Source organism: Ursus arctos, unplaced genomic scaffold (assembly GCF_023065955.2).
Source record: "Ursus arctos isolate Adak ecotype North America unplaced genomic scaffold, UrsArc2.0 scaffold_14, whole genome shotgun sequence".
Classification (NCBI taxonomy): domain Eukaryota; kingdom Metazoa; phylum Chordata; class Mammalia; order Carnivora; family Ursidae; genus Ursus; species Ursus arctos.
Genome location: NW_026622808.1, coordinates 14,417,449 through 14,445,342, shown reverse-complemented (window position 1 = coordinate 14,445,342; position 27,894 = coordinate 14,417,449). Strand labels below are relative to the sequence as shown.

General features: G+C 61.4%; 1 protein-coding gene across 5 annotated transcripts in view; it reads right to left on the bottom strand.

The window, feature by feature from the left end:
• Window positions 1-5,511: 5,511 nt before the first annotated feature.
• The window catches only part of NFIC (nuclear factor I C), a 62,847-nt gene continuing 40,464 nt past the window's right edge, over window positions 5,512-27,894 (bottom strand). For 2 of the 5 annotated variants that reach the window (XM_026481039.4, XM_026481038.4), the window contains exons 3-11: window positions 25,868-25,939; window positions 22,294-22,368; window positions 21,413-21,536; window positions 20,645-20,769; window positions 14,686-14,811; window positions 12,863-13,047; window positions 12,055-12,202; window positions 9,981-10,066; window positions 5,512-5,736 (exon numbers count right to left, since the gene is read on the bottom strand). In XM_026481039.4, the coding sequence (XP_026336824.1) occupies window positions 5,719-5,736; window positions 9,981-10,066; window positions 12,055-12,202; window positions 12,863-13,047; window positions 14,686-14,811; window positions 20,645-20,769; window positions 21,413-21,536; window positions 22,294-22,368; window positions 25,868-25,939 (959 nt within the window). In that variant the 3' untranslated portion in view covers window positions 5,512-5,718. The remainder of the gene's footprint in view (window positions 5,737-9,980; window positions 10,067-12,054; window positions 12,203-12,862; window positions 13,048-14,685; window positions 14,812-20,644; window positions 20,770-21,412; window positions 21,537-22,293; window positions 22,369-25,867; window positions 25,940-27,894) is intronic. The other 3 variants (XM_048226678.2, XM_026481041.4, XM_026481040.4) reach the window with 2 other exon arrangements.

The following is a 27,894-nucleotide window of genomic DNA, read 5'->3' as shown; positions in this document are numbered from 1 at the left end:
TCTCCCGACCGGGGTTCGGAGCATGGTGTGTGTGTGTGTGTGTGTGTGTGTGTGTGTGTGTGTGTGATCCGGTGTGTGCGGGAAGCAGGAAGCGAGAGACAGAGTAAACTATCCTGGTAATATCAGTAAAATACAAAATGGGGGGGGGAGAACCCTAAAATATCTTGGAGGGAAAAGAAAATGAAAATAAAGAGCAACACCACCAAAAAGTTTTCAAAGACAGGAAGGAAGGAGGGAAGGAAGGAAGGAAGGAAGGAAGGAAGGAAGGAAGGAAGGGGGATGAAAGAGAAAGGAAACTCAGTCAGGTGGGTCTCTGTCCTTCCTCCGCGCTGGGTGCTCTGTCCCTCAGACTCTCTTGTCTTCCCCCATGTGGGGTCCTGGGGGTGGGAGGGCAGGAAGCTGGGGGCAGAGGCCAGGACCCCCGAATTCGAAGGGACTTTGGTTTTGGAGGCCTGGCTGGGACCCAAGATGGGAGGATGCGGTGTTGATGCATTTGGGGAGGGGACTTTGGGGGTTCCTAACTGGAGGGGGCTGGGACAGCTTTCGTCCCCTTCCCGGGGGGGGGGCCCCTTCTAGCCAGGAGGTGTGAATGGAGGGCTGTGGGGAGGGCAGCAGCTTGGGGGGGTGCGTGACTTCCTTCCTGTCCGAGCCCTGACTCCTGCTGGATCCCACGTCCTCTTTCCTGAGGCCTGGGGGGCCCCTGGGGCACAGGGGAGGACCCTAAAGCTGCACCAGCGGACATGTGAGGCACTGCTTGGGAAAAGTCTTGTTTTGGTATCGCTGGCGACAAGTCCCGCGGGTGCGGCTTTGGGTGGGCTCCCTGCCTCGCCTGGGGGCGGGGGCGGCACGGGGTGGACGGACGGACCGATGGGGAGGCCGGGTCGGTTTAGAGGTGGGACTCTCAGGGGTCCAGAGAGGCAGAAACAGGGAGAGATGGGGGCATGCGGAGGAAGCTGATGTCAGGATGGGTCTCTGGAACCTTTCTACCAACACCCTCCACGAAGAAAGTAGCAACCAGGGCCTCAGAGAGGGAATCCAAGTCAAAATAAAAAGTAGCCACAGAACCTGTATTATGAGAAAAAGCTCCAAAATTATATATATTTATACGTGTGTATGTGTGTGTGTGTGTGTGTGTCCCTACATGGAGGTCTAAGTACCGTGGGAGAAGCCAGAGCGGGGAGAGGGTCCGCAAGCTGATCCTAGCCCCAAGCTCCTGCCTAACGGGCTGTCGTCCCTGGGGACAGACAGAAGGTTCCAGAGCAGAGACGGGGATGTGTGGGGGAGGCTGGAATTGTCTGCTGCTTAGGGGGTGCAGACACCCCCCAGGTCTCCTTCAGGGTTCCTCTTGGTTCTGATTGTCTAGCTCAGGGCGGGGGGTCTGGGCTCGGAACTCGGCGGGAGCCTGGGTGGCGGACCCGGGCCTGGGGCCCCCTGACCCTCTTTCTCCTCAGTCGGACAGGGCCGGGGCTTCCCACCCCTGCGCACCTCCTTTTCCACCCCGGTCAGGATCCCATGCCCTCACGGCAGGGAGGCGTGAGGACCACTTGCATATATCTGGGAGGCCTCTCTTCTCTCCCACAGCACGGCTGGAGCCCAGGGTCAGGCTGGGGGGCCTCCCGTGGGTGGGGAACAATGGGTGGGGGGGGGCAGCAGGCGTGGGAGGGGATGGGGTTTGAGAACATGTTAGTTTCACACATGTAAAAAACAACGCAACCCGGGCCTGGAGAAACCAACCCGAACTGCAGAGCTGGGGAAGGGTCTGCGTCCCAGGGTCACCGCCTTATTCCGTCTGCAGCCTTTCCTCTGGGGGGAGCAGACAGGCCCAGGACCGCACTACCTACTCAGCGGGGCACACAGCTGGGGGCGGGCTGCGGAGGGACAGCATGGTCCCCGCGAAGCCCTGGGGGAGGGGTCCTGGATGGGACGCTGCCCCCCTAGGTGTCTGCTCCCCAGTTCTGGGGGGAAGAGACTAAAACCCAGAAATCTGCCTCATGAAACATGACACGCAGGGCCTTGAGCTCTCGGACCAAAGGACAGTTCTTAGGGGCAGCGCCACGGCCACTGGCCACTGAGAGTGCGACCTGCCCCCCGGGACTTGCGGGGGGCGTCTTTTGAAAAGACATGGGATGAGTGTGTGATGGTGGATGGAAGCTGGGCTGGCCCACGGGGCCCCTCCCTGCTCTGGGGGGGGGACCCTCTGCCTGCCGTGTCCCCACAGGAGATGCATGGGGGGCCGGAGCTTGAAGAACCCAGCCCTCAGACACCCCGCTAGCCGGCTGCTACTGTCTCAGCTTTGGTCGAGTAAAAAGCAAAGGAAACTGGAGGAAAAAAAACCCCAAAGAAACCAACAACAACAAAGAAAGAAAGGAAAAAACAGAAAGGAAGCAAAAAATAAGAGGACATGAAATCAAGGACAAGACACCAGCGCGAGCAGCCACCAGACAGAGGCCCGTGCCCAGGGGCCGTCCCCGTGGGCCCCCTCGCTGGGCCCGTGGTGGACAGACAGATATTGCATATATTGGGTTTGGCTTCTGTTTTCTGTTTGTTTCACCCCAGATAACCCCCCACAGTCACAGCTGGAAGACAGAAGTGGGTGCTGGGGGCAGGGAGGGGGCAGGAGGGGAGCGCCGCCCCAGGCTGGTCTCCAGGAGAGGGGGGACTGCGAGTCCTTTGGCAAGAAGGCAGGGGGGTGTGGGGCAAGGAGGGGAGCCTGGGGGGTGGGGCGGCAATGTGACCCTGAGCCAGGGGGACGCCAGCCTGCAGGAGGGGTGGGACGGGGAGTCTGGGTGGAGGCAGGATGGCCACCCCGTGGGGCCAGGGCTCACCCCTGAGGTCTGTCCGCTGCTGTGGGCGGGGGGCCTCGGAAGGGACTCCTCTGGAGCCCAGGGGTGGGGCTGGGGGCAGCAGAGCACCAGGGCGCACCCTCACTGCAGCAGGAGCCGTGGAGACAGAGCTGGGGTGGGGGTGGGGGCGGGGCAGACCATGGGGTGACTGTTCTGTGGACTGCTTTTCTAGCTTGCTTTCTTTCTTTTTTTAATTCTTATTTTTAATTTTTTTTTACAAATAGAGATACATCCCTCTTCAATTTTTATTTTTTATTTCATGTCATTGTTTTGTCTTTTTGTTTTTAACTACACGAGCAGTGCATGCAGCTATCTGTGTGCGCTGATATTGTTTAAAGGTAATACTTATTTTCGGAAGGCAAGGCACATCATGTGGTAGAAAATTTCGTGCAAATTAGGAAACATGGAGTTTTTTTTAAGGTTTTTTTTTTGTATCTTTTTTTTTTTTTTTTTTAAAGAGGAGGGGGTAGTGTCGGAGGGCTGGGGGAGGGCTGGGGGAGGGAGATAGAGCCAGGTATAATTTGCCATGCAGTATCAGCCGCGGTGAGCTGACATCAGGAGCCAGGTCACAGGAATCCCCGACTAAGCACCATGCAAAGTTAGGTAGCTGGGGGCCGCCAGGTGCCCCTCTCCTACCCCGCCTACCCGCACCCTAAGGTTCCCGGCTGAGAAGCTTCCGGATACCCCAACTGCACGACCCACCCCCTCCTACCCTCCCGGAGAGCGGCCCACGCTTTGGTCCCCGGCAGCCACCCAGTGGAGGGGGCCCTGGGGACAGACGGACGGACCAAGGGTACTTGAATGCCTCTGGACAATGGGAGGGGGGTTGATGGGGAAGGGTCTTTCTCTTTACGGTTGACTGGGTTTGCCAAGCCCCTTGGGCTGGTTTGGGAGGAAAGTCCAGTTTCTGGGGAGGTGGGAGGAGGCTGGCCAGGCCTGGGGTACCAGGAGAGGGCCAGGAGGGCCAGGCTGGGAGCAGGTGAGGTGGAGGCCCAGCCCAGGATGATGGCTTTGGCCCAGGCCAGGGGGTGGGGCGTCGTGGTGCAGAAGGTCTTCCCCAGGGCCAGGCGTGGAGGCGGCCAGTTGGGACTCAGATGGATGGGATGGGATGGGATGGGAGGGGTTCCTGTGTTCAGGCCTGGTGACCCTAGAACACCTAACACCCCCTCCCGGGCCCCCCACCCAAGATGGCCATCCTGGGGTGGGGGTGGGGATGGGGCCAGGGAGCCGGGGTTGGGGGGCACCCGGTGTCCCCAGCTTAGTGTTTTTGGAGCGGCTCAACGGAAAACGTTTACGTTTAGCAGATGGGAGGTCCCCCACATGGCCACAGGGGACCCCCTAGGCGCCAACCCACCCTCCCCCGGCCAGAACCCCCCCAACCCCATCCAGGCTCGTATGGACTACGGTCGCCCGGCCTTCTTTCCTCATGGGGGCCCAGCTGTGATGCACCTCCCCGGCTGCACCCCGCTTCGGCAGGGGAAGATGAAAGTGCAAACCGTGGTCCCCCTTTGGGCTGGGAGGCACCAGGGAGGGGGTGTCGCTCCAGGATGTAAGGCACTGGCAGAGGAGGTGAAGGAGGGCCTGCTGGCTCCCCTGATCCCACCCCGCGCCCGAGCGCAGCAGGGCTGGAGGGGTGCCCAGCTTTGCCGCTGCGGCCAACTGGGGGGGGTCCCATCTCTCTAGCTCTGAGGGGAGCACAGCAATGAGGGTCAGCGACTGGAGGCGGCCAGGTTGTGGGAGGGAATGGAAGGGGCCTGTGGCCACTTCCCATTTCAGCTGGACAAAGGGGGGCGGGCGGTGGGAATCAGGCACTTAAACCACTCGCTCTCACCTCCCACCTCCGTGGGCTAAGCGGGGAGGGGGGTCCTCCCCTCCCGGGGCTCGGGTGGATGGAGGCTCCGGACAGGTGTCCCCTCCTGGGAAGCTCCGGGTCTCTCCACTTCCCCCAGCCCCTTCCTCGGAAAGTGCATTTCTTACAGTGTGTGCAACGTGGGTCCCTCCCCTGGCGGGTGTGGAGCAGGGCCAGCGGGGTGCAGGGTGGGGTGGCCTCCTATGCCGCGGGGTGGAGCTGGGGGTCAATTGCATAGAGACTTCTCCCAAACAGGGCAGGCACGGGGCTGAACGACCAAGTCCCGAGCAAGCCCGGCCGAGCGCGCACGCTTTGGGGCAGACGGCGGTCCCCCGGCGGCAGGACGCTTCTTACAAAGTTCCTGCCACGCGTCCCAGTCCCCTGGCGACACCCAGGGTCTCCCCACAACCCTCTTCTGCCCTCGTCGCTTCCCTGCCCACCCGGGCCTCCATGGCGGCCTCTGCTGCCCGCCGCTGGGGTCCTCGCCGGCCCCCCCAGCCTCCCCGCAGCGCCGGCCTCCCCTCTCGGCAGACACCGTGGCGGAGGCCGGCCGACATCCCGGCGGCAGCGGGGACGCAGGGAGAGGTGGCCTTGCTGGGTGTCCTGCCCGTGGGGCCTGGGCAGGGGCACCGGGCCGCGCTCACCTGGTCCTGGGCGCAGCAGCAGCCAGAGATGAGGAACTGAGGAAGGTGCCCTGCGTGGCCTCGGGGCGGTGGCGGGGCCTGGCCCTCCGGTGTGGCCGCGGCGTCCCGCGAGTTTGAGGGGATGCCGTCTTTACCTTTTGTCTTCTTGGATGGGTGTGGGTTTATTTTTATGGTGTTTTTCTCCGTTTGTCTTTTTTTTTTTCTTTTTTTCTTTTTGCTTGTTTCCCTCCTGTGTCTGTTCTGTCTTTTCGGCCAGGCTGGGAGTCGGCGGGGTGTTCTTGCTCGCTCTAACTTTCCACTGAAAACGTGGGCCAGGGGCCGGCTGTGCCGCCCCTGCTGGGATTCCCGCGACGAAGGAGCAGGGCGTGGGAAAAAATCTTTCTTATCCCAGATACCAGGACTGGGTGCCCGACAGGGACACGGGGAGAGAGGAGAGAGGGAGGAGAGAGAGAGAAACGGGGGTCAGGCTCCACCACTGACTGCGCTGGCCACTGCCCGCACCCGCCACCCTGGGACCCGTCTCCCCTGTCCCGGACGTGACACGACCTGTTAGAGGACCCTGGACAAGGCTGCTGGACGAACCACGGGGTGCCCAGCGACACCCGAATTCTGGAGGAGCCACAGGGAAACCCGTATACTGTGCAACTTCTGGTACACGCTTGTGCTAAAGCAATTCCTTCAAACTTATTTGTAATCTCTCGTTTATCTGCAATTTAAATCTATCTGAGCGTTCTGGAGTCTTGTTTACAACCAGATCTCTGCGCCTTGGAGCCCTGAGTCTACAACGGGGAGAGGACGCGGCTCTGCCCTGGGCTTCCCTCCCCAAGCCGAATCTTTACCGAGGGCCACCCTGTCCAGGCACCACAACCAGAGCTGTTTGCTTTCATTTTTTAAACAAACGTTTTCCCATTTAAGGATCCCCCCCCGAATCCCCATGAAGGAGAGACTATGCCTCCCACCATCCTGTCTCAAAGCAAAGAAAATATGGGCTCAGAGAAGTTAAGTCATTTTCCTAAGTCCACCAGCGCAGGAGCACCAGAGTGGAATTCCAACTCGGGCCTGCCTGGTTCTTCCGGCCCTTGCTTGGCCCCTGCCCAGGTCTGACCTCTAGCCTGGCCCTTGAGGTGTCATGACCTCCACTTTCCACGGAGGCGGGGGGTGGGGGGACTGAGGCTCAGGCTCAGGGACAGCTCCAGCCTGGGTCTCCACAGGGAAGCCCCCATACAGGCCCTTTCCCCGGAAACGGAAATGCATCCAACGCACCTGCCTGGGGCCCTGGGGACTCCGCGCTGCCCCTCACCCCTGCTCTAAATCAATTTAGATGGGCCCCTCCAACCAGGCTGCCGCGTGGGCCATCCCAGTGAACTGGCGCCCTGGCTCCCAGCCCCCCACCTCCAGCCAAGTTCAAGTTCATCTTGGCCATTACCTCATGTCTGGTTTCTGTTGGCAACCAGACAGACTCTGGGCGTGATCCTACCCCATGGTGGCCGCCCCTCGGCCCTTCCTCCTTCCTCCCTCCCAGGCCTCTGGCCCCAGTAACTTAACATCCTCCCCTTCAGCCGAGGAGGCTGCGGCCAGGGGTGCCGGGGGTGAGGTCCCGGCTCTGGCACGTGGCTGAACCCCTCTGGTCCCCGGCTCACTCATCTGCTGGATGCGTCATGTGCTTCTGGGCAGAAAGGGTCCTGGTGTAAAATGCTCAGCCAGGGGTGGGGGTCCCATCACAGCGGAGGGGGCAGAGGTGTATGGGCCCATGGAGCCCCGCTCTGGGGACCAAAATGATGGATGGCTCAGGACTGGGGGGGCTGATGGGGGAGATGAAGGAGGTAGGTAACTGACCAGGGGGAGATCAGCTGGATTTGGCGGGGGGGGGGGACCGAAGGGAGAGGGGCACTGATGGGGGGAAGGTGATGCTGATCAGGGGGAAGGGCACTAGTGGAGGAGGGGATATTGATGGGGGAGGGGCACTGCTGGGGGAGGGGATATTGATGGGGGAGACACTGAAGGGGAAGGGGATATCGATAGGGGAGAGGGTACTGGCTGGGGAAGGGCACTGACGTGGTGGAGGATGAAGACAGAGATGGAAGGGTGTGCGGAGGAGAAGCTGCTGTAGGCTGGGGGGGCGGGGCTGGGGGTTGGGGGGCCAGAGGAAAGCAAACCTCCCAGGAATAATGAAGGCGGAGGCAGAAGTGCTGACTGGGTCAGAAACGAGAGGCCTCTAAGCTCTGAGCCCTTCACACACGGGCTCCGGAATGGGGGGGCAGGGTCTCATGGTTTCCTCCCTTCCCTTCAGCGTCTGCAGGGAGCAGGGAGGGGGCGCCTGACCCCACTAGGGAACTGGGGTGCCCTTAGTCCAGGGCCCTGTGGTCTAGCCAGGGGCAGCAGCGCTGCCAGGGGCTCCCCTCAGAGCGGACCTCCCTGATTACCCAGATTGGGGACTCACCTCGCCCACAACCCAGGCTCCCTTGGGAGCCTCTCACCAATCCCTTCCATGTCCCATGTCCCCCAGCAACACCAGCCCCAGAAAGTTCTCTCTCCTTTCCAGATCTGGCTGTGCCCCTCCCTCACTTAAAAACCTTCCGTGGCTCCCCATGGCCCTCAGGACAAAGCCCACATTCAAGCTGATTCTCCAGCACTTCCAGCCTTCGTCAGTGCCGAGCCCCTGCCCGGGCACCCTTGTCCTGGGCTTCTGCTGGCTAGTCTTTGTACCAGCTCCAATCCCTCCCAACCCAAGCAGGGGCTAGGTGCCCACTCCCTGAGGTGCCTCCCCACCAGACTGGGGCACACCGGCCAAGACGGGGCCATGAGAAGCCCATAGAGCCAAAGTACTGCCCTGGCCTGCCTCGGTTTCCTTCCTCTTCCAGGACGTCTGCTGGGGGGGACCCCCATGTAGAGGTCGATAACGGGGAGGTGAGGCGGGGGCTGGGGGCCTGGAGAAGAGTTTAGCAGGCAAGGCCTCCTCCTGGTCACTGTGTATTACCCTTGGTTTCAGAAGCAGTTGGGACATTCTCAGCCTCCCACTGGGGGAGGGCCGTGGGGTGGGGGCAGGACAGGAAATGCCAGGCTCCAGAGTACCGGGGAGCGGGAGTGTCCACGCTGGGACTGACAGAGGGTGGCCATGGTGTACCCAAAACCCAAAGCGGGGAGTCCTGGAGTCACCCCACAAGAGATCCCTGTCTGGGTCCTGGCCGGAGTTCTGCAAGGCAGAATGCTTAATATTTGGGGTTTACAAGGGTATGTAGGGCGATCTCTTCGCCTTCTGGTGCCCTTTCTAGATAAAACTGGTCCCTGAGGAAATGCTCCCTGGGAGGTGTCCAAGGCCAGAAGATGAGACGGAGGTTCAGAGTGGGTAAAGCAGAGCCAGGTGTGAGCCCTGACCTCCTGGCCCTAACACTCACTGCTGAGGCCCGGGCAGGGAGGGAGGGCCAAGGCCTTCTGTATACTCCGGCCCCTGCGAGCTGCCAGCAGCAACCAGGTCTGCCCAGGAGGGTCCCCAGCCAATTCCGGTCTTAGCTGAGGATGGGGGGGCGGGCGCAGCTATCTCTCCACCTCCTGCTCAATCCCCGCCCACACCCTACTGCAGGAAACCCTCCCCCAGCCACCGGAGGGACCACATGTGGCCCCCGGGTCCCACAAATGCCCATGCTCTGTGGCTCTGGCAATTTGGGGATGCTGGGGAGCCCCGGGCTGCCCTCTCTGTGCACCTGGGCACTGGAGGGACTGCAGTGCCTGGCACTGCCCTTGGGCTGTCTGACACCCTACAACCCCCTCCCCAACACACACTGGGGGGCGGGGGCTCCAGAGTCCAGCCCTCACCCCATGCACCATCTGCCAACACACTCCCAGCCAGCATGCGGCACAGACTCGACTCCGACCCCAACCCCGCGCGGGAAGCTGGGAGCCACGACTCTTAGCTCTGGACCCATGAGGGCTCTGCCCTCCTCCACTGCGCAGCCTCAGGCCACTCGCTCCTCCTCTTTGAGCCGCTCCTCCTCTTTGAGCCTCGGGGTCTGGTCCTCGGCCCCTCCCCCTCCGCCGGCCCTGGTGCGCACTTAGCAGCAGTTATGCCAAGCCTGCCTCTATGACTCCCCTCTCCGCGTCATGGACTGCAGCCTGGGGTGGGGGTGCACGGGCTTTACTGGGAGGCCCCACCCCGGCCATAGGCTTCCTCCGTTTCCCCAGCTGCCGCTGGCGTCCTAGAGCCCACGGCTCCCCTCTGCCCCGCTTTTTCTTGGTCCCTCTGGCCAGTAGCATGGAAGGGGACAAAGGCTGGGGGTTGCAAGCTTGGGCTGACGTGCTGTGTGATCCTGGGCAAATCCCCTCGCCTCTGCGGGCCTCAGTCTTCCCATCTGTACAAATGGGCCTGGGGTGGTAATAGCCCTGGCCTCGCAGCAGCTCTGCTGTGAGTGTCTCCCATTGGGAAGCGGCAAAGCGGGATTGGGGGCCATACCACGTCCCCGGGCATGGGCTCGAGGCCCTGGAAGGGTACGGGAAGCTGGCCCCCTGCCACTCGCAATGGCCACCGTGCCAGGGGTGCAGCTGGAGGGGTGGCATGGGACCAGCAGGCCGGCCTCTCCCTGCGCACCCAGGCGGGCCCCTCTGCCCTGCCCCTCCCTGCCCCCCACCAGCCGGCCTCTCGGCCCCTACCTGTGCCTGATAAATGCCCGCTGGATCCCTTGGTCCTAATCCCACAAAGGAACGGTTTGCAGGGGACGTGCCGGGCGTAGAGTAGGCTGCGGGGAGGAGAGAGACCGAGAGCCCGTTAGCGAAGGGGGCTGTGCGGGAGCACCCAGAGAGGGTGGCCGCTGCCCAGGGTCACACAGCCGGGCCTTCGCACCCAGCACCCGACGCCTCCAAGCTTGCTGCCCTCCCCAGCCGATCCGGACACCCCGGAAAGCCCACGCTGTCGGGCCCTGGGGTCACACAGGCGGGGCATCTGCTGAGAGGGAAAGCACGAGATAAAAGAGGCATCATCAGAAACCGCCCGTGAATTATTCAGGCTGCTCCGCGGCCTGCGTCCCGCGCCGGCGGGAGGGGAGGTGGTGCCATCAATTATTGAGGGCCCTTTATTTATTAAGCTTCCTCTTGGAGACTGCACAGGGAAGGTCGGGCGTTCGCGGACACACGCGTGTGCGCACACACAAGTTCATATTTCTGTTGACGTTTATAGTTATGTTTTCATCCCACCAGCTATGTTTTGTTGGCAAGTGAATAATTCACAGCCCAGGGCTGCAGGGGGCCTCAGACAGGCCGGGCCCCGGCGTGGCGGGAAGAGTCCCCGCGTCCCTGCGTGGTATCGGCCAGGCCGGGGTAAGCGGGGGGGGGGGGGGGGGGGGGCTTGGGGGCCCTGGCAGGGGGAGGCGAGCAGGCTGCACGTGCCGTTAAAACCAGGTGCAGAAGGAGAGGGAATTCAGGCCCGGGCCGGTGGACCAGCGGAGGCCTCCATCTAGCAAACGTGGTGATCGCTCCCGTCTTGCAGACGAGAGAGTGGGCAGAGCACGGGGTACCCCGGCCGGTGCATTCAGTATTTACTCTCTACTCTGTGCCTGGCTTGGCGCTCGATGCTCTCCCCGACCTAGCTCTTCCCCTCGCTCCCCACCACCCTGAGATTGGGCGCTCTGTGACCGTCCCATTTTACAGCTGAGAAAACGGGAGGCTCAGACAGCAAGGACGTTTCTGTGAAGACACGTGGGGAGTGAGCGCAGAGACGGGATTCAAACCCAGCGCCCCGCACCGCATCTGGCATTCAGAGAAGGCCCGTCTGCTCATGCAGCTACCCTGGGTGCTGGCCAGCCCTGGATGGTGGGGGCAGGGGTGTGCCTGCGGGGAAGGGGGCGAGCTGCTGGCCCTCCTACTCAGCTCAGAGTGTGAGGGACAGACGGAGAGGTCTGGGGTCTCTGAGATCATCTGCTCAGGGCAGCGGCTGAGACAGCCTTGGGGGACACCCAGAGGCCGGCGGGCCAGGGTGCAGCGTCCTGGAAGAGGGTGGACGGCCCACCTGAGCCTGCACTGGGGTCCAGGGAGAGACTGGGTGCAGAGCCACCACTGATGGGGCCGGACCCCAGGAGTGCGATTTTGGGAGCCACTTCCCAGCCTGGAGCTGCCCTGTACTAGGGGGTGCAGGAGGGGCCAGCGAGCGGTCATCTGGAACCACGTCCAGAGGGTGGAAGTTTCTAGAAGGCGAGGCAATCAACTCAAGGTCTCCTAGGGTCAGGTGGGCAGGTCGGGACTGTCCCATCTAAAGGCATGGCCCCGCCTGGGTCACCAGCAGGAATGGGGCCTGTCGTGGCTGCTGCTTTTTGCCAAGAACGCATAACTCCGGAATTTTCATGTGAACTGTCCTGACTCTAAGACAACAAGAAATTCTCATTTTCCACAAATAAAAGGCATCTGGGGGCGATTTCTGCCCCCAGGGCCCCCAGTCTGAGATCTTCACTTACTGCCACCTGCTCACTGCACGGAGGAGGGCTGAGAGGCCAGGGGCGGGCACGCGGGACCCCAGATGCCCCCCTGGCCCTCTCCTGCCGCTCCCTAAGCCTGCCTTGGCCCCACGTGGGCCCGACCACATGGCCCCCCAGGGCCTCTATCTGGGGACCCACCAAACTCACCAGTACCCAGCAGGCCAGGCCCAAGCCCCTGACCCCAGCAGTCGGGGAGGGGAGGGGAGGGGGCCCCTCAGGGACGCCCGCCCTGCCACGGGCACCACTTCCCGAGTGCTTACAGGGCGAGGTCGGCGACGTGCTTCCTCCCTCGGAGGTGGGTTTGGTGGCGGGGGGGAGCGCCAGCCGCGGCAGCCCAGGGGGCGGGGGTGCCAGCATCTGAGCAGAAAGGCAGTGACTGGACATTTTGAGCTGACCACTTCCATTTAACTGGGAGGAACAGAGAGACAGGTGGTTAAGGCGGCAGGCGCCCCCTCTGCCTCGGGCGGCCGTCGGTGGCCCTGCGGGGGAGGGCCGGGCTTGGTGACCAGGCGAGTTTGGTGGGTGCCGCTGCCGCCCGCTCGCCTGACCCCGCAGGCCTCCAGAAGCATCCTGGGACCCTGCATTTCCTCCTTAAGCCACTCTTTACCCGTCTGTTCCTTCCACGAGACGCCACGTCACCCTGAACAACATCCGACCCCACCAGTGGGTCCGTATGCTCCCCTCGTTCGCTACGAGGATGAGTTCATCCAACCACCTCGCCCACAGCTCCAAAATGCAAAGGCTCTGAACACCAAAAGCTTCTGTGAAGTCTGGCAAAGGTGGGCCTGCGCGGAGGCCATGGGACCACGTGTGATTTGGGGTAAACCGTGTGCTGTTGATTCCAACACCTGGAAAAGCCTTCATTCTGACCTGGCCGGGCTCCGGGCACTTCAGACGAGGGAACGCGGCCCTGCCATCCAAGAAACCATTTACGACAGAGGCTGCCTGGCAGAGGGCTGCCCGGGACAGCCGCGTGATGTGCCAGGGCCCCCGGGGAGGTCCCCTGGAGCCATGTATGGGCAGGCGGCCCCGTGGGGCAGAGGGGAGGTCCAAGTCCCCCAAACTCACCGGTCCAGGCTGCTGGCTGGCTGGGTCACAGGCCAGCGACACGAGATCTTTGAGCGGGTCCTGGGGGTTGAGGTGGGGCGGGTAGCGGATGGCCGTGTGTGGGAAGTAGGTGGAGGCCGTCTGGGGCAGGATGGAGGTCGTGGGGAAGTGTAGGGCCGAGGATGGGTGAGGGCTCCGGGCGATCCCTGTGGAGACCAGCAGGGGCGGTCAGTGGAGGCTCTGGCTGGGGGCGTGGTCTCCCAGCCCCTGAGCAAAACCCAGCCCTTTATACCCTCAAGTTCGAGGACTTCTACCATAAGCCCACGGGGTTCTGGTATCACCCCCGTTTTTTTTTGTTTGTTTGTTTGTTTTTAAAGTATGCTCTACACCCAGGATGGAGCCCAATGTGGGGCTTGAACTCACGACCAAGATCAAGTCCTGAGCCAAGATCAAGAGTCAGACGCCGAACTGAGACCTCCAGGCGCCCCAGTTTCGTTTGGTTTTGGAACAGGAGGACATGGGGGCTCTCTGAGGTTATGTCCCCCGCCCCAGACCACATAGCAAGCAGCTGGCAGGCACAGGGGAAGGTCTGGCCCCGTAGCCCACAGCCCACCCCAGGGCTCGGCGGGCTCTTTCCCTAGACAGTTTGCTGGTTTCTAGCACATTCTCTGTGCAACTACCCCGACAGTTTCTTTTAGGACATTCCCATCATCCTGAAAGGAACTCCGTCCCCATCGCGGTCACCCCCCAGCCTCTCCCTAGCACCCACGAACCCCCATGAGCCCCCTTCCCGTCCGTGGACGAGCCTGTTCTGGACGTGTCACACACGTGGACTCACACGCCGTGGGGCCTTCTGTGTCTGGTTCCCTCCCTGAGTGTCGTGGGCTCGGGGTCCGTCCCTGGGGCAGCGCCGGGTGGGCACCTCGCTCCTGTTCGCGGGTGAGTAATGTGCCCGCGTAACATTTGCTTTCTTTTCTTTTTCTGAACAATCCAGACGCTGTTCGTATATTCACTTTGACATTCTAGGCCATTTCCATCACCCCAAAGGCAGCCCTGCTTCCACTACTGCTCCCTCCCCCTTCCTCGCTCTAGCTTCCAGCCACGCAGGACCTACTTTTGGCTCCTCAGGTCCTAAGTTCTCTTGCAGCTACTGGACTCTCCCCCCCCCGCAGCCTGAGAGTGGCCACAGACGACGTGTCAACAGGTGGACGTGGCCATGCACCCACGGACCCTGATTTACAGCCGGCAGCCGTGGGCCTGGTTTGCCGACCCGGGGGCTGCACCCCGGCACCGTGCTGATTTTGACCTGCCTCCCTGTGTGTGCGTCTACCTTGTGTTGTGCTAAACCACTACCATCCTAACAACGGGGTCCCCGTGATATTCAAGCCCTGGGTTTAGCTCATTCGGTCCTAAACACAGCCCAGGAGGCGGCCATTTATGGAGAGCCAGGGGCACCGTGCCCAGCTCAGTGCCCGCCCCGTGGCTGCCTGAGTCCGTCTCCCTCGGCTACACGTGAGGCCACCTGACCACGTGGCGCCCCTGTATCCCCTGGGTGGCCTTCGTGTGGCCTGGCCTGTGTCTACCCCCTTCCGGGACCTCCCCACCCTGTGGGGGTTGAGTGTGAGATAAGGCGAGCAGGTCAAGGGGCAAGCCCAGACTGTTCCTCCTTCCTGTACAGAAGGGGACACTGAGGCCCAGGAGACAGTCAGGGCCAGGCGCTCTGACACCTCCGGGTGTTCTCACCTGGCCGGGAGGTGACAGCAATAGGACTCATGGTCAGATGGCCTGTGGGACGTCCCCGGCCGAGGGGGGCCACCCTCCCTGCCCGGGGCCCCCGTGCTCACCGCTGTGCACGGCAATGACAGGCCGGTGGTGCTGGGTGAAGCTGGAGAGGCGAGGTGAGTCCTGGGGAGATGGGCTGTGGAAAGGTGACTTGTCCATCTCTGTCTTCTTCACCGGGGACGAGATGCCTGCGTGGGAGGAGCCGGAGGGTCACAGGGCTGCGGGCAGAGCCTGGCCCCTCCTCCTCTCAGCACCCCGGGGGGCCGGGGGCTGGGAGCCCACTCGCCCAGGCACGGTTGCAAACCAAGGCTCAGAGCAGAGAGAGGGGCTGCCCAGGGTCACATGGCCCGCAGGACAAGGAGCCTGGTGCCCACAGAGGCCCCCGGACGTCAGCCCGGCCCCCGCCTTCTCTCCCTCTAGGCACAGGTAGGTCCGCTCGGGGCTGCCCCACCCCAGGGGCCGCCAGGGCCCTGGACAAGGCCACAGGGTCCCTTTGGAAGCCCCGTCTGGCACACGTGAGCTGGCACGACGCAGACAAGGCCGTGAGTGGCTCTGCGCCTGCGGACCTCTTCCTCACCGGGGTGAGGAACAGAGCCTTCCCCGCGGGGCCATCGTGAGGCTGAAGCGAGACGGACACTACAGCCGTTAGACCAGGGCCCGGCACACACCAACCTGCGGGAATCCCGTGCAGAGGGGCCTCACCCCCTCCCTGGGCGCCTGGGGCGGCCCCGGCCCCCTGGGACCCCAAGAGCCTCCAGCTCAGCTCTGCACCTCCCTCCAGGATTGAACAGTGTAAATCGGGACCGCACAGACTCCGCAGAGACCGTGCCACAGGCGTCCCCGTCGTCCTGATGGGGACAGAACACGCCGCTGCTGGGCACACGGGGTGAGCCCTCTGCACCCTCCGCCCGACACCCCCACCCCTGCCGTCCCCCAGATGTGCAGGTGGAGGGTGACCAGTGCAGAGTCCCGGGCCCAGCTCCACCCCTGCAACCGGAATCTCAGGGACGCGGGGCCTGCAGATGGCTATGCTTAGAAATTATTTTAAAAATATAATTTAGAGGGACACGCACCCACTGAGACCCAGAGTGGATGGATTCAAACACGGTGAGGGGTGTGCCTCCCTCCTACCCAGCACCGCTGATGTCAGGGCGGGTCATGGGGCGGGGCGCTCCTGCTCACTGCAGGCCAGCAGCATCCTTGCCCGCGCCCCTCCCCCATGCCAGGAGCCCCCAGTGTGACAACCACAGACGTCCCTGGGCAGAGTGGCTCCCTCCTCTGAGGCTTGCTGTCATGGTTTCTGGGGTCTCCTGCCACGCATGCCCCCCAGCCCAGTCCTGCCTCTTGTGGTCCCTCTGACGGCCACGCTGGTGGTGAACCCAAGCTGGGAATCAGCCCCCCCATGGCCACCAGGGCAGTCAGCTGGTTCTGCTGTTATAACCCTGGTCGGCAGCCCTGAACACACTTGGCACTGTGAGCGAGTGAGTCCTGGGACCTGGGTCAGCGGGCCCCAGAGGCCTGGCAGCCAAGCTTTCCCAGGAGCAGAAGGAGCTGGGGGGACAGAGGGTGGCCGGCCAGGGAGGAGGTCGGCCCTGTGTGTGTGTGTGTGTGTGTGTGTGTGTGTGTAGGAGAGGCCACAGGCTCCCTGCTGCCACGGGGCTGCTGCGGTGGGAACGAGGTTGGGGCCAGCAGACGCTCACTTAGGAGGATTTCCTAGAACAGCCTGTCCTGGATGGAAAGAGCCTGGCTGGACCCCACCCCCCACCGCGTCTCTACAGGCCCTTCTAGAGCTTCCTGAGATGGGGACTGGGGGAACCAGGGCAGGCGGAGGGAAGGGGGAGCCTGACCCGGGCCCTGTAAGAAAGACTAGCCGCCCGGGCTGCTGGACAGGCCCCGGGAGGCCCTGAGTGTGAACTCCTGCATCAGGGCACCCCTCAGTGCTTCACCAGACTTGCCTGCAACGCCCCCGTGTGAGCAGCTGACCTCTGGTTAGGACATGGCCCGTGTACCCTCCACCCCTGGGTCCGAGCAGCCTCCTTTCTGCTCAACACACATACCTCTATGTCTCCATCCAGGCGCCAGGTCTGTGCCCCGTCTGAGAATGGCCACGTTTAATGAGCACGCAAGCCTGCAGCACCCCTCCTTCATGTCCCCCCACGCCGGGCTGGCACCTGTCTAAGCACATCCGCTAACAAGGGGACCCACCTGCACATGCGTCCACTTGCTCAACACACAAGCCTGTCCCCGCTGGAATGCCAGCTCCACCGCCCAGTCTCGCGGCCCCAGGGCGCGGGCTGGCGCACTGTGCTGTGTGCGGGGCTGAGTGACTGGCGAGAACAGCCATCTGGCAAGCATGCGCGATGCGGGATGGGGGGTGCCCTTCGGCACCTCCACACCGTGGACGTGGGGCCCAGTCACTCTCCGCGGGGGTATCCACACACCATCGGGGCCGAGCAGCATCCCCGGCCCCAGCACCTCGGTGCCGGGAGCCCCTCCCCAGAGCACTGACAACCCGGATGTCCTGACATCAGCCTGGAGTCCCCTGGGAGCAGAGCGGGCCGGGTGCGGACCCTCTGCAAGATCGTGGGCAGAGCACGTCTGAGCTTGCTCACAGCTGCCCCGTGCGGGGGTACAGGAGTCACCCCCACTTCACAGACGTGGGCCCTGGCGCCTGATGCAAGGTCACTGAGCAGAGAAGTGGTGGAGCTGACTCAGACCTATCACTACCTCCACCGGCCTTGCTCTGCGCCCCTCCGCCCAGTCCTACAAGACGTGGGGGAAGCCCCCCATGTGACAGAGAGAAGGGAGCTGCCTGCTTCACCCAGTATAACTGCATGTGGGGGGGCCTACACCCCCTGCGGGAGGGCCCCAGGAGCAGCAAGAACTGAGCACTCTGACAGCTGGGCAGAGGGTGCCCCTTCCAGCCCTCGTGGGTGGGTAGTCAGGGAAGGCCTCGGGAGGGGATGGCCAGGAGGAAAGGCACTTCTAACCTGGGCACGGAGAGGGCAAAGGCCTGAGAGGTGTGGCTGTGGGGATGCTGCCTGGGTGGGGCTGACATGATCCCCCACCCCCAGGGCTCCCCGCCCCTCCTAGGGGAGGGAGGGTGGATGCTGGGGGTGGGGGGCTGTTGGCAGAGCACTACCCTTGTGGCCAGAGCAGAGGAAGGGAGAGAGTGCTCTAATCAGCTTAACCCCCTTAATGAGCAGCTAATTGGGGGCTGTCTAGACAGGAAGCTGGAGGAAGCCAGGAGGAGGAGAAAGTGGGGGAGGGGGGAGGAGATGGGAGGGGGAGAGGGAGGAGGGGCAAAGGCGGAGGAGGCAGGAGAGGAAGGAAAAGAAGGGGAGAGGGCAGGGCAGAAGGGGGAGGGGAGGAGGAGGAAGAGGAAGAGGAGGGGGGAGGATATGAACCCATCTTACCCACTAGGCCATGAGCACCTGTGGACCCAGACAGCCACACAGCGGGGGTTTATACTGAGGGTCCCGCAGAGGAAGCGAGTTTGCCATCACCCGAGGCAACCAATAGAGGCTAGAGGGGACAGATCCTGTCTGGCCCTGCGATTCCCCAGCACACAACAGAAGCGGGTGTGGGTTTCCTCCCCATCCTCCCACCCTGCTGCCACTTCACGCTCAAGGCAGGAAGCTCAGACCAACATCCAGTGACTCTCGAACATTTCCTTCCAATGTTTTGTTTTTTTTTCTTTTTGAGCTTCCTGCATTGAAAGCTAGCTTTTTTACTTCCATCCCTTCTCTTTTTCTAATCCATAGACTTAAGGCTATAATTTTTCCTCTCGGGGCTGCTGTGGCTACATCGCAGAGGCTGTCCTCCACCTCTCAGTAGTACAGTTTATATGTCGACAGTCTCGTCAATCACAGAGCCAATGAGAAGTGCTTTCGGCTTCCCCAGCAGTCAATGACGGGGCAGAAGTCAACCGTCTCCCAATATCTGCTCTATCCTTCTTCCTTAGTAACAGAACCCTTAAATTTGAGATGGGCACATACTTGCCGAAAATAAGACATTTCCCAGGGTCCCTTGGGGCAGAGTGTGGCCACATGACCAACTCAGGGACAGAGAGGCAAGCAGAAGAGGTAAGCGCACTTTCTGAGAATTATTCTTAAAGGGCAAAGACATGCTCAGACTTGACCCTTCTTCCTTCCTGTTGGCTGGAAAGCAGACATGATGGCTGGAGCTCCAGCAGCTGTCTTGGACCACGAGGTGGGAATGAAAGCCACATTCACTGGAGCGTAAGGCAGGAGCCTAAGTCTTGCACAACATACATGTCCAGGGCTGCTGATGGATGAACATTTAATTTCGAGAGAAATGCCCTGTGCTTTTGGGTTTTCTGTTCCTCACAATCAAATTTAAAGCTTATTAAATACAGGATTTTTATAGAGGCAAACCTGACAGAAATGGGGAACGCACAGAGGGCGAGCCACGGAGCCATTCTGACCCATAAATTAGAGCCTATAATAGACAGATCCTCCCAAAGTTAGGTACCTGCTCTGCACCAACACATGGAAGAGGGAGGACCCCTGGGGCTCGAATGTTACAACCAGATGTGTTAGAGACCGACTCATAGAGATGGGAATTTTATAAAGACACAAACAATGAACTGTGTCCTGGGCACTTATGTGCCAGAGAGTAGCTTTAGGCACGTTCTGCCATTTCCTCCTTCCAACTCTAGGAGAGAAGAGCTAGCTCATCAATCCCATTTGGCGCATAAGGAAACTGGGGCTCAGAGAAGTCAAGTCACCTGCCCCAAGTTACACAGCCCACACAGCGAGCCAATGGCAGAGATGGATTTTGAACCCCGGTCGCTCTGCCGTCTAAACCTGCTGTCTTAACTGTAATGTTATACTGCTTTCCAGGAATCTTGTAGGTATGACACGCTATATAGACAGAGTTTTATAGGAAAGCTGGCCCTTAGGGATAGGGAGGAGGCACAAAGGGGGAGCAGACAAGCCAACCACTCCTAAGGTTTATTGGTGCATATCATGTGCCGGTAATGTTTTAGGGACACCAAATGCATTAACTCACTTAATCCCCACAACCTCATATGGGTACTGCAGGTAGCAGACGAGGAAACTGAGACTCCGAGAAGTGGGCTCACCAGAGGCTTATGAGCCGGTGCACCCCAGAGTCCAGCTGGCAACCACTGGCTAATCCGTGGGGTGAACCCTTGACAAGGGGTAAGGGTCTGGGCAAAGTGACGCTTCTGAAATCTGGGGCACAGATGCCGCTGAGGATCTGGGCGTCGCCAGGAACGCCGTGCCCAGGGTAAGACAAGCGCGCGGGCCGCCTTGCGCCCCAGTTCGCGAGCATCCCCGAGGCCCGCCCGCTGCAGAGCGGAACCTCGGATTCCTCCGAGGAGAGACCCGCGGTGGAGACCGAGACCCCAGGGCAGGGAAATCTTTGGGGGAGGCCCTTGGGGAGACAGCGCTGCACAGAAAGGAGCCGATGGAAATGCCGCTCCTGCAAAACAGGACCCCGATCCGGGAAGGGCCAATGAAGACAGAAGCGCGAGAGGACTCGATCTCCCCGGAAAGGACACCGAGGGAAAAGCGACGGGGCTCGGAGAGAACTGGACTCATACGCGGAAAGACCCCGCGGGGATGGGAATCCCGTAAGAACACGAGGACCCAGGGAGAGGGGGCCCTCTAGATGAGGGTCGATGGCCGACCCCGGGAAGGAGCGCCCCGCTGACCAGAAGCGCTGAGTCCATTCTGGAACCCCGCAGAGATGAACCCCACGGGGATGAAGCCTTACCGGGCAGAGCGCAGGAAAGTCGCGCGAGGGAGAGTCTCCGCTCTCCCTGGCCTCAGCGGAACCAAAAAGCTGGGGAACGAGAGCCCGGACTTCCAGCGGCGAGCAACCCGCACGACTACAATTCCCAGGAGGCTCCGCGGCTCCAGCCCCCCCGAGCTTCCTGCACCCTGGGGCCCGCGCAGTGCCTGCCGGAATATGTAGTCCCTGCCGCGGTAACCCCGACCGGGAGGCCGACTCCGCCCCCACCGCCAGCCCCACCTCCTTCCATGTCCTCAGTCCAGTTGCGGCTGCTACTCGTGGGAGAGCTGGGCGAGGTGTAGTAATCGCCGCCGGGGCTCGTATCCACGTCTTCCTCCATCGAGCCCGATTTGTGCCGCTTGCTCCTAAAGGGTGAGGGAAGGAGAGTGCAGGCCGGTTACCACGGAGACCCGAGGGTGTGGGGCAGGCTGTGCTAACTTCCGGTCCCTAGAGGGCAGGGCGAGTAGGGCGCTATCGCGAGACGTCGCGGGGGCCGCGGGTTCTCAGCGAGTTGCGTGAACACCTGTCTCAACCTGCCGGTTGCTCCGATGGGACGCTTGGGGCCCGAGGCGGTGACGGACTCGGCCGAGGGCAGGCGGCAAGCTAGCGGGCTGCGGACTAAAACCCCGTAGGCCTGGCTTATCATGGGGCCTACTGTAAACCCCGGAACACCCTGGCAGGACTATGGCTCCATTTTACAGATGGGGAAACCCACGCAAACAGTGTGACCAGCTCAAGGGTCCACAGCGCATCTCAGCAAGAACCAGTGTCTACCTTCTCGTGGACTCTTAAGGGCTGGGCTCACGGGACTCAAGGCTGTGGGAACTCTCGGGTGTCAGGGCTGGGGAAAGCAGCACTTGGGGCTGGGTTTTGAAGGATCAGTAGGAGTTTACCAAGTGGATCTTGAAAACAGGCATTGCAGGGAGAGGAATGAACCAGCTGGGGTCAGATGGACGTGGGGGACGTGGGGGTCGTTAAATGCCCGGAGGCGGGGACCAGGGCGCGTACCCGCTGGAAGAAGTGCTGGGTAGCGTTCTTCTCATGCCTGTGCTGGCTGGATTCAGGTCGTATGCCAGGTGTCCCTGCAGCTCCCCCAGGGAGAAGTTGGGTCCTGTTCCAGTCACCACGGGGGCTGTGGAGGGCAAGAGAGAGCAGAGTGAGAGAGGGCGCAAGGTCCAGGGCTGCAGCGTGCCCTGGAAGGTGGGGAGAGCCATCTGGGGGCTGGCCAGTCGGAAAGGGAACCCCTTCCCTGATTGGCCTGGTTCCGAATTTGGCTGAAACTGCCCTTATTCTATGGATCAGAAGACCAAAGCCGGCAATAGAGGCCAGGTTCACACTGTGAAGCAGAGGCAGAGCCAGGGCTGGAGGCCAAGCTTCCCAGTGCTCCCTGAGGCCAGGCTCTGCTGATGTGGACAGGGAGGATGACAGGGTGAAAGCCAGACAGTGCCCAGAACTCCCTGGGGTGGAATTCAGATGGGCATGTCAGGGGAGTGGAGTGGGTGGGTGCCCAGCAGGTCCATTACGAAGGTAAGGGAACAGGAGGCGGCGGGGGGGGGGGGGCGCCCTTTGGGGTCTCCTCCTGGAGGGGTTGGGAGGCCCCAGGAAAGGACATAGCGCAGAAGGTTTTCCAGCACCCTCCATCCAGCATGTGGAGTCTGTTTCCTGGGGAGGGACATGTTGCTCTGACCTTGGGCTCTAGGAAGGGCCCGGATGCTGCCCTTCCTAGGAACCTTGGCTTGGTGACAGAGTGATGGGCTCCTCGCTTCTCCCTGAGACCCCTTCTCTCTCAGAGCCCCCCTCCCAAAGCCCCTTCTCCTTCTCCAGTGCCTCTCTCCTGTGGGAGTCCTTCCCCTCCCCGGATCCAGCACAGAGTGGGCGGGGACACTTACTCCGGGACACTTGGATGAGCTCGGTGACACTAAACACACCAGAGGTGACGAAACTCTCCTGGAAATCCGTGGTGTCTGGAACAGGGAGAAAATGGGGCTCACTGGGTCTCTCTCCTTCCTCGACACCCTGGGCTACCCACACTCCGGGGACTGGAGTGGTCACCCTGTCCACCCCCTGCAGCCCTGTGGCAAGATGGAGGTACAGGCCAGACCCGGGTTCAGATCTCAGCTCTGCTGCCCGGATATGATCTTGGGCAAGTCACTTCCCATCCCTGAGCCTCCGTGCTCCCTAATCTCGGAAATGAAGGCCATGTACCCTGCCATCTGGCGGCTGAGACATATGAATCAATGGCCCAGGAGGGGCTGGCTGGCTTTCTCTGCATCACTGCTTACACCAGGCAGTGCTGCAGCTTCTTACCTGTCCCCCTCCAGACTGGGAGCTCTGTGTGCCCAGGTCCCACAGTGTCCCTAGTGCCCAGGCCAGAGCCTGGCAACAGCAGGGGCTCAGAACCACAGGCTGAGTGGAGGGTCCCCCTGCAGCAGTTAAAATCCCCAGCATTCCCAGAACCACTCCTGCCTGATGTCAGAGGAAGAGGGACCCTCCTCTCTGGTGTGGGTGGCTGGGACCTGTTCTATGGGTTTGGACACAGGTTGGCTCCAAGAGGGCGGGAGCCCTGGCTGACCTCAGACAGCTGGGAGCAGGCCCGTTGTGTCCCCAGAGGCCCACACAGGCAGGATTCACTTACTCAACAAGCATTTACCAAGTGCCTCCAGTGTCCAGCTCTGAGCTGCGCGCTGCGGACACTGTGGGAACGAGGCAGACGCAGCAGCTGCCCTCCTGGGACTCACTGTCCAGTGTGGGCCATGGACACCACGTGACGTCAATAAGGCACAAAACCCGGTACGTGAATGCGCAGAGGGGCGTGATTTACAGCAGCCCAACTGGAAACAACCCATCAATAGATGAATGGATACACAAAATGTGGTCCATCCGCCGGAGCGGCCCTCGGCCACGAACAGGAGCGGGGCGCCCACCCGCGCTGCCCCAGGGACGGACCCCGAGCCCACGACGCTCAGGGAGGGAACCAGACAGAGAAGGCCCCACGGCGTGAGTCCACGTGTGCGACACGCCCAGAACAGACCCATCCACGGACGGGAAGGGGGCTCGTGGGGGCCGGGGGCCGGGGACGGGGATGGGCGTGACGGCTGATGGCAACAGGGTTTCTTTTCAGGGCTGGACAGATGCAGGTGAGGGTTGCACAACAGCGTGAATGTACTTAATGCCACTAACTGTACATTTGATCTTATGTGACTCTAACCACAATAAAAAGAATTTAAGATCGTGGAAATCAAATGCGCCACGTGTCAGGCAGTGGTGGGCAGGCAGGGTTAGGGGCGCCTGCTGGGAAGGGGAACTACTTTACACCAAGGACTCTCAGAAGGCCTTGCTGCGGGTGACATTTTACCAAGACCTCCAGGTAGGGGTGGATAAGAGGAGTGGGTGCATTAGAATTTGGGAGATGGCAAGAAGAGCAAGTGTTGGCTGCTGTGATCGGGGTGATCTTAAACGTGGTGTTTTGCCGCCTTCCTGAGGGCCATGATAGTCCCACCAGTGGCCCATGCAAAGGCCCTGGGGTTGGAGGCCAAAGAGGCTGCCGTGAAAGGAGCCAGGGAGGGCGGTCAGAGTGGGAATGGGATCAGCAGGTGGGCAGCTCTAGGCTTTTTGGGGTGGCGAGAGCAGTTCTTCTCTAGGCCCCCAGGGGGCAGCACGGGCCACAGGGAGCCGACCTTGGTGTCCAGTCTCCCCAGCTGTGGGAGACCCAAGCCAGCCCTGGCCAGTCCAGAAACTCCAGCCTCCCCGCTTACGAGCTTTGTGAACACCATTTATTGTGCAATTACTATATGCCCACCCCCATGCAGGGGGGCTCAGGGCCACAACATCCCTGGGAGGACAGGGTGACGGCCCCCCAGTGTCCAGGGGAAGTGGCCATGGCCATTTCCTGCCACCCAGCTGGCCAGCTGGTGTCAGCACGCCCCTCCGCCTTCCCCCCACCGGGGTTTCCTGTTTGTGCAGCGCTCGCCCAGCTCCATCTCCAGGGGACTCCCTGGCGGGTGGGAGGAAGTGCTTTCCTCCGCCAGACGCTGGAGCTCCCCATGGGACCAGGCCAAGCGCCGCTGCCCCCGCCTGCCTTGAACATCTGGCTTGGAGGCAGGCGCCTGGAGATCACAGGAGGCCAAGGAGGACTCAAGGTCACAGACGGCCAGTGGTGAGCAGCCTGGGGGCCTGTGAACCTCCTGGAACCATCCGGCCTCCCTGTGCTGGTCCTTCCAATGGGGATGTCCTTACCCACTTGCTTTTTCTTCTATTCTTCTTTCCTTCCTTTTCATCTCTCCTCCCTTCTAGCCCCTGGTATACCATCTCTCTAGTTTCTCTTTTTCTCTCTGCTTCATCCCTCCCTCTCTCCTTTTTTTCTTTCCACAAATATTTATTGAACACCTATTGTGTACCAGGTCCTATTCTAGGTACTGAGAGCACAATAGTGATCAGGACAGACAAAAGCCTCTGCCCTCAAGGAGGTGACGTTGTAGTAGAAGAGATAAACACGTGTGCAGTCACTAAGCAACTGAGCAAATACATATGCAATCACTAACTTCCTCAGAAGGAAATAAAACAGAAGGTGACCATTAAGAGTGGCTAAGGCTGCTTGAGATCAGAAGATCTCTCTGGGAGGGAAGCATGTGAGCTGAGGCCTGGGAGATCCAGAGAGAGAGAGGGAGAGAGAGAGCATGAGCAATTAGCCGTCCAAATAGAGAACAAAGCACATGCAAAGGCTCTGAGGCAGGAACTGGGCCTGGACTATTGGAAGAATGGCTAGGAGGTCCATGTGGCTGCAGCAGAGAGAGTGAGGGGGAGACACGGTGGAGGGGAGGGCAGCGAGGGCACAGGAACAGGTCCTGCAGGGCCTTGGGGGTCAGGGGAGGACTTTTACCCCCAGGGAGGTGGGACCCCTGGAGGAAGGCAGGACCTGACTCACATGCTCACAGGCACTCTCTGGCTACTTTAGGGAGGACAGACTGGGGAGGGTGAGGGCAGAAGCCAGGGCACCAGGGTGGAGGTGACTGCTCTGGTCCAGGAGGGCAATTATGGGAACAGACCAGGGCAGAAGCAGGGCCTCTGCAGCTTCTGGATCCTTTCTGTTCTGCAGGGCTCTGCTCCCAGCCCTGCTCATCCACTGAATGTCCCATGGGACTGCAGGGCCCGCTGGGGCCTCTCTTGTGGGGTGAGCACTTCAGGGCCCAGATGCTGGCAGCTGAGGGTTGTGGGTTCCAACCCCAGCTTCCTGGGTGCCCTGGGAAGGCCCCTGAACCTCTCTGAGCCTCGGTTTTCTCATCTACACGATGGAACAACAGCAGCACCTGCCCCTGGCATGGCTGTGACGAATGATCCGTTAATGTCGATGGGGTGCCCACGCAGGGCCACAAAGAGCACATGGGACGGCTCAAAAATGACTCCTAAATAAAAGATGGCAATGGGGCTCCCCCACCCCGCCCCCTTCACCATCCCCAGACTCACCCAGTGTGATGGGCTTGCTGTCCTCCTGGTCGGAGCCCATCCCTGCCCGGGGACTGCCGCTCTGCTCTGCGTCTGCAGAGAGAAGAAGAAGGAGGTGGTGACACTGCAGGGAACCCCACCTCAGCGGGAGAGGAGCCACTTGTGCCGGGGCCAGGCTGGGCAGTGCCGTGGAGAAGTGGGCCCCAATGCGCCCAGGCCCCGGGGTCTCCGCTTGGCTGCTGCCCCACAGGGTCATGGGTGTCTGGCAGGACCTGTGTGCAGGGGTTGGCTCAGTCGCGGGCTGGAGATCTTCGCTCCCTGAGCCTGTTTCTTCATCTATGAAGTGAAGGTAGCTCAGTTACTAACTCAGGAGGGTAACTCATTCATCCTGCCTGAACCGTGGGGGGCAGGAGCGATCATTATGCCCATTTTACAGATGGGGAAACTTGAGGGTCAGAGAGATGGGTCCTTGAGCCCTCAGGCCCCCTCCGCTCGGCCTCTGTCTTCAAAGTCCTGGGGGTCCAGCCCTTGGTCTTGGGTTGTCACCCAGGGCCCCCAGGAGGGGGCGGAGGGGCGTCCCCCTACAGCTTCTATGCCGCCACCCACCCGCCTGGCCTGGGGGCTCCCTCCCACCCTGGCGCCCGCCTCTCCATCTTATCTAAAAATAATCAGGCTCCTTGGCAGACGGGCGACGCAGACAGACGCTGAGCTCAGCATTATCAGCTCTGGCGGCCTGGATGGCGAGTAGCGCCAACCCCCCTCTGCAGCCCCCACCACGTCCACCCAGGATGGATGCCGGGGGGGGGAGGGGCACATGGCCAAGCCCAGCCAGACGGACCCCCGGCCCTACCTACTCGTCTCTCAGGTCAAAGACCAAGGTGGTGGGACTCACCATCAAAGGCCAAAGAAAGAGAATCAGCCCCTTCCACCTGCCACATCCCAAAGCCAGACATAATCGCTGTGTGACTTCAGGCAAGTTGCTGAACTCTTCTGAGCCTCGGTTCTCTCTTTCATATGGGTCTAAGCATCACCAAGAGGTGGTAAAGAGATAATACCAAGAACTGGATACCACACCAAGAACTGGATCATGGGATGTCCGTCACATTATTATCATCATTGGTGTGATGTTTAAACCCCGAGGATGACCGGAAATGTGGCACTTTAGTGTTCCCATTTGAGACGTTCCCTTAAATCCTTAAGAGAGCCACACACCTGGCATCGTTATTGGACCCATCTTATAGACAAGGAAAACTGAGGTTGGAGCAACGAAGCAGCGCCCACCCACGGCACTTGGGCCCCCCCTTAGGAGGCTGATTTTCTGCATTAGCTTGCACGTGTGTCCAGGCATCCACCACGCGTGTGGCTTCTGGGCTCAGATGCCTGAGTTCCCACCCCAGCTCCGGGAGCCTTGGCGGTGACAGGGCCTCAGCAACCCCGGGAGGCCATGGAGGTGACATGCTGATGCCTCCTAAAACAGCCATGAGCCCTCCCCCTTTGCCCTGTGGCTTTGCACACACCGTGTGGAGTACCTCCTGGCTGCCAAGCTTGAGGATGCCCTAAACAGCACCGGAGCGAGAACCCGTGCCTCCGTTTCCCCACCCACGACCGGAGCGGATGGGGGCAACCCCAATTGTGACCGACTGGGCCGGGCACGGCTGGGCGGCAGCCGAGGGGAGTGTGCCCGGCTCGGCCCCACGCCCTGTGGCTGCTCCCGGGCTGGGCAGCCAGCAGCCCCTTGGCGCTGGCCACTCCTGCTTGGATGACCATGCGGCTGGGCACGGGTGGCCCCTGCGTTGGGAGGAGCCCAGCCCGGGCAGCCGGCCGTCGGGCTGCGGGCCTCGGGCACAGGACCCTCTTGCGGAACCGGCGCCCACACGGACTCAGCAGGCCACGGTGCCCGGCTGGCACACGGGTGCTGCCCCAGGAGGGGGGTGTGTTTCCCGAGCACCTCCTGCGTGCGCTTGGGGATCAGGGCGACAGGGCTGTGGGGCTCACCTCTCCCAGTGCCTCACTCTCCCCATCTGGGAAGTGGGCGCAAGTACAGCACC